Source organism: Hypomesus nipponensis, chromosome 24 (assembly GCF_054491055.1).
Source record: "Hypomesus nipponensis isolate SF chromosome 24, ASM5449105v1, whole genome shotgun sequence".
NCBI classification, from domain to species: Eukaryota; Metazoa; Chordata; class Actinopteri; order Osmeriformes; family Osmeridae; genus Hypomesus; species Hypomesus nipponensis.
In genome coordinates, this window is record NC_140384.1 from 8412301 (window position 1) to 8418300 (window position 6000).

Sequence of the window (6000 nt, forward strand, 5' to 3'; positions counted from 1 at the left end):
TAAACATGGCCACCTCTGTGTTGTCAATCACACAAAAGCCCTGTCAAAGCTGCCTTTCACAACAAACACCTCACAAACAGTAGTTTTTCATGCCGCCCTTTTGTTTTGAAATCGGTGACCCCTCAAACCAGATTAAGTGACAGAACTCTGACCCTGATCCATGTGGGATTAGGGTAGACACAGAACCCACCCTGCTTGTGAATGTCGTCCAAGTAGAGCTGTGAGGGCTCTACAATGGTGTCTGAATGTGTGTGAGGAACCTATGATAACAGCTCGGTGAAAGTTCCAGTCACCTCTGGAGTCATTTGCCATGATGACGTAGGCTGGAAGACTAGACAGGCTACTCATAATCTTGAAAGATTTATACTTTCCCCTGTGGGTTTGTTGTGTTTGGCCAGCTCAGCCATGGCCTGGACGCTGAACAGAGTGGTGGGCCCAGGGGGAAGGGGGGGAGTGAGTGTGGTGCCCCTGTCTGTAGTTGGCGGTACTGCAGCAGCGGACTGGAGACTGTAGAGCTGCACGTACTGTGGTCACTTCAGAGACGCACAGGGCCACACCCCCTCATCAACACATCAGTTATTATCTCACAACAATGACCCACATTCACACATCATAACCCCCACTGCACCCCCCTACACACACACACGCACACACACACACCCGTTCTGTGCCTCTGCTCCCCCCTCAGGCTTCCTGGCAGAGAGGGGATTGGTCCTGCCCGTAAAAGCCTCCCTGTTTACACTGGCTACAAGGGTCAATGAAACCAGGGGCTGGACACACACACACACACCCCCACACACACACACACACACACCCACACAAACACACCGTCCTCTCAGACGGACTGCAACTGACAGCCCAAAGAAACTTCCCACCAGTGGTTCATCTGTGAACCGCAAACTGGGGTTAGGATGGAGTTGCAACTCACTCAGACTGACAAGGAGGCTGTGAGAGGAGCCAACCAAACATGGGAACCCAAGATGGAGGCTGGCAGGCCTTCACACCGTTCCAGACCATCGAACACCAACCGGGAGGGGAGAGCGGGAAGGGGAGAGAGAGAGAGGGAGGAAGGGGGACGCAGTTGGCAGTGGTGGCGTTTTCCCATATTTAGGCAACACTGTACAGAAGAGGCCTTAACCTGCCTCTCCCTAACGCTCGGTGATAAATGTACAGTCGACATTCTCACGTCCGGGTGTGTGCTGCGAGTTTCTGCCAACCAGACTTCTGAACGTCTGACACACATCGTTCCCAGCCCTCCTGTGTTTGTGCAGAACAGGTTTGTTCATCTCTGTCTAATCTCAGCAAGGTGACACACGTTTAGAGAGTGCCACGCATGGTTCCGAATAAACATCTCCAACCTTCCGCCTGACAGGAATACCTCCCAGAGGGGCATTCTTGCTAACGATGATCATACCCGGCCAACAGAGACCGATAGTGTATCACCAGAGACCAGAGAAACTCTCACTGACTTCCTGAAACTGAGAAATGAATGTGGTAATCGAGGTGAAATAACCATTCCGCATGGATCGTTGACCTCCAACATGCTCCGCCGGTTTCTGCATGGTGATAACTTCTAAGTGTGGTACCATGTGGCCGTGTGCCAAGCAGACAGGGCCGACTACATGCCAGTCTGGACGTGGAGTCCGGGTTTTCTCTACCACCGACGACAGCAGAAGTGATCCTAATCCTGGAGAGAGAGGAATCTCCATTCTGCATTGTATCTCCCTAACTGTGTGTCTCATTGAGAGTGTGTCAACATGTTTTTGTGAATTTCATAAATTGACATTTACATGTATTCATCTAGCAGACGCTTTTATCCAAAGCGACTTCCAAGAGAGAGCTTTACAAAGTGCATAGGTCACTGATAATAACAACAAGATAGCCCCAAAGCATTGCAGGTAGCCAAAGCAAGAAGCACACATTGTGAACAACCCAAAAATAAGTGCCAAAGGGAAGAACCATAAGAGCATGTAGTTGAGCATGATTGGTTGTTTGTGTGACCAGACTCAGCAATTTAAACAACATGAATCTCTAAGTGCAAGTGTACCTGTAGAAAAAGCAGCAGCAGTAAAAATAAAAATAAGATTAACTAAAATAGAATATTTTGCAGCAAATACAACAGTTTAAATCAGTTGCCACTAACCAACAAGAGCAACAAGTCTCTCAGCAAGAGTCATTGTGATCCTTGAGGAAACTAAATGCACAATTTGCGTCACACATTTCCCCCTGTCAGTCCTGACTGACACACGGGGAAGTAGCTAAACTGACAGGAGAAAAGGTTACCTGGGCCCCCAGGAGGTGACACCTTTTTCTGGCCCCTGAGCTGCAGCCAAACAAAGTCCTGTCCTCACTGTTTCCTCGGACACTACTGCCTTTAACCCTCCTGTTGTGTTTGTTTCCTGTTCACTGCTTTTGTTTTCCCAGTCAAAAGTGACTGCCCCATTGTATCTGACTATAACTCCATAATAATACATATATTATTAACTAATGTCATGTTACATCTTTTTTTGCAACTAAAGTTCTTGTGAACATAACAAGTTCAGTTTGCAATTTATGGCCTGTAGGCCTCATTGACACAAGCGTATGCAACTCGTTTTTGAGTGAAAGAAGCATAATATATGGATTATTTTAAATATGTTTGCTTGGATGTTGGTCCGGTGTATCTTCTTCCAGTTGTCTTTGTAAACACATCTACCCTCCATGTAAGTCATGTTTATGGCTATAGATTCAATGGACTCAGTCAGGAACAGTTTGAAAGCAGGATTACGTCACTAACCCGGGGGATGGCATATCTGGTTGGCCCTGGGGTCATCCTTGTGGCAATCAGATTAAATTAACTACAATTTTTCAGGGAGAAAACTTGTAAATCGGTCACTTTTGACCTGAACACAACAGGAGGGTTAAACAGTCAGCCAAGCCAATCTGCAGAGACTACCTTATCATCATCATAATCATAGGCTTAGATTGATCATTGCACATGATAAATTCAGTGAATACTTTTAAAGTTTGTTCCCAAATAAAACAACGATGGGATTGCTCGTTGGGCTCAAAAGTAATTTTCCATGACAAGTAGACACAAGTTTTACTGCAATTGCTACGTCAAATTCGTCCCAAATGCCGATTTTCACCCGCGACAGAATCATCTGCCGACAGTAGCATTTGAGTGTTTTGACAACAAAACTGACACATGATGTTAATGTTGCACGGTACATAATAAAATAACTTTAAGGTCTGACAATTTACATTCATTATAATGGTTTTCATTATGGTTCATCATGAAGATGATTATTCCACATTCTAGTTTTGTGAAATTGTCTACTATCACATTATGAACATTCTCAAACTTAAATAAATAAAACTTAATTCATCATCTCGCACGGGGTGAATATATAACGTAGCTGCGATAAGAAAGTGACAACGTGTCAACACCCGTGGCTCAAATTAACTTAAGATTTTACTTTTTTTAATGTACTTTTCCCATTTGAGCAATTCGAGGGCTTTGGGTAACATTTAGGGAGTGGCTAACTATATGGGCGTAACTTTAAACAACCTTAAACTAGATATAAACCTGCGCTCCGAAAGTCATCTTACGAACAACTCACAAGAGAAACTAAGAAACAAACATGTATTCACGATCAAACAGCCTGACATTGACAATGTCGAAAAATCATTTAAACCAAGAGCAATTTCCTAACAGAACAATGCTCCGGAGCAGAGAGCCCGAAATTTTCACTTTCGAGCGGATTCCGGACCAGACCCAGCATACCAGCTCGTCTCTCCGGCCGCGGAAGAGGAACATGAGGGTGATGTACCCTGCCAAGGTCCGCAAGTACCTTCCCCCGGCGGAGAAGAGCCCAGCCAAGCGATGGCTGCTGGCTCTGTGTCTGGTGGTGTTCCTGCAGATCTACACCGAGGAGCCGTGTGCGGAGACAGCGGTCGCAACCGAAAGCCCAGCTGCCGAGGTTGCCTTTGAAGACGCGCCTTTTACGCAGTACCAGGTGCTGGCTTTCCAGTCAGCGGAGGAGCAGATTCGGCAACTGAAAGCCGATGCCGACGATTTCCACAAGTTGCCCCTGAACTGTCAGCATGAGAGCGAAAGCCAGTCTGAAAGTGTCCTGGTGAACACTACCTGTCCGTCGCAGGAGGCCGTGATAAGCCTCAACCACGACCAGAGCACCAGGAATGGCTACGTCGTTGCCCTCCTCTACCCGGCGGTGTACCACAGACTGGGCGGCGAGCAGTGAAAGAAACCAGAGCAACAAGGCCCAACCATGGGCACTGAAGACCGACCTGGACTTATGTCTCTGGTTGAGAAGGAGTGAGCGAGCTCTTCCGGGCGCTGCCGCGGAGACCAAGAAGCTCTCCCTATGGGTGACTGTCTTTCACCGAGAAGACTTGTCCTCCTGGGCCACTTGAAGGACTGACTGGCAGATGATCCTTGCCATGGACTAAAACTTGAATAGATGAAACAAACACTTGAATTGACTTGTTATCATTTTGTTACAAATGTACTGTAGAACAAGAAGTTATATCTGCACCAGTAGGCTCAAGACTGCAGGAGCTGAAGACTTGACATTAGACTGGAAAAACTTTGAACAAACACTACTTGTTAAAAAATAGGTTTACTGCTTGACATTGATACAAATGTTTAGTTTGTCAAATGAAGAATATCATATTTAGTTATTTATTTTATTTGCTATTTATTTATTGTGTTCTAAAACTGTTATTTTATTAAATAAATATATGTAAAAGAATTCCTGTTGTTTGCCTGCTAATTGAACCATGGGAGGTTATTGAACCTAAGAAAATACAATTTGAGTCATAAATTAATTCCCTGACACAGGAAATCTGGTCATTTAACATTATTCAAATAATAACTCATAACTCCTCATTATGAATAAGATTCTGTTAGGTACTCTTCATCGTTCACTGTCGGGACCACAAGCACACAGAGGAGATGTGGAGACCGGACAGCTGACAGTATATGTTCCACTGTCCATCATCCTCATCATCATCATCATCATCATCATCATCATCATCATCATCATCATCATCATCATCATCATCAATAGCTGATTGATTGATGAAACAATTGAAATTGTTGTCCATCTGTGCGAGAACAGTGTGACTTCAAGGATATTAATGGTAGTGAATAATGAGATAGAATACACAAACAAATAATGAGATAATGACTTATCTACTGGTTTGATTAAGAGAAACACATCATATATCCAGGATTTCTCCCGTATGACTGAAGGGCTGGTTCCTGGCTTTTCTGGAGAGGGGAAGATACTTGGCTGTAGATTTCACGGTCATTTTATTGATGTTCTATGACATTTCTCACCTCCAAAATTTGCTGCAACACAGTCCACAGATAAGACAGTTACATTAATCTCCAGTGGTAGCTGCAAAACACAGTCCACAGATAAGACAGTTACATTAATCTCCAGTGGTAGCTGCAACACAGTCCACAGATAAGACAGTTAAATTAATCTCTCGTGGTAGCTGCAACACAGTCCACAGATAAGACAGTTACATTAATCTCCGATGGTAGCTGCAACACAGTCCACAGATAAGACAGTTAAATTTATCTCTAGTGGTAGCTGCAACACAGTCCACAGATAAGAGAGTTAAATTAATCTCCAGTGGTAGCTGCAACACAGTCCACAGATAAGACAGTTAAATTAATCTCCAGTGGTAGTTGCAACACAGTCCACAGACAACACTGTTATGGATGACAGGTTCCTGCCTCTGACATCACTGGTTGACATAAGAGTCATTAGAATTTTAGTCATTAGTCACTGAGTGATTAGAATTCTGAGCCAGACGCATTCTGTGATATTACTCACCCATTTAAGTTGAACTAACAATTAGCCTATCATCTTTCACAGTTGGTGATGAGGATGGCAATATTGATGATAACATTTTCTCTCTCTCATATTTCTACAGTAAAAAGCTACAATAGCACTGTTCTGTGGAATCTGACTCTGTCGAAGCTAA

General features: G+C 44.3%; 1 protein-coding gene across 1 annotated transcript; it reads left to right on the forward strand.

Moving 5' to 3' along the window:
• Window positions 1-3569: 3569 nt before the first annotated feature.
• Window positions 3570-4754, forward strand: ier3 (immediate early response 3). The gene has a single exon (XM_084690580.1). It carries the CDS (start codon window positions 3624-3626, stop codon window positions 4242-4244), a length of 621 nt encoding a protein of 206 aa, XP_084546706.1. The 5' UTR covers window positions 3570-3623; the 3' UTR covers window positions 4245-4754.
• Window positions 4755-6000: the final 1246 nt, after the last annotated feature.

Bases quoted from the DNA above. Each gene is read 5' to 3' on its own strand.
- ier3 (XM_084690580.1), top strand. From the start codon at position 3,624: ATGTATTCACGATCAAACAGCCTGACATTGACAATGTCGAAAAATCAT.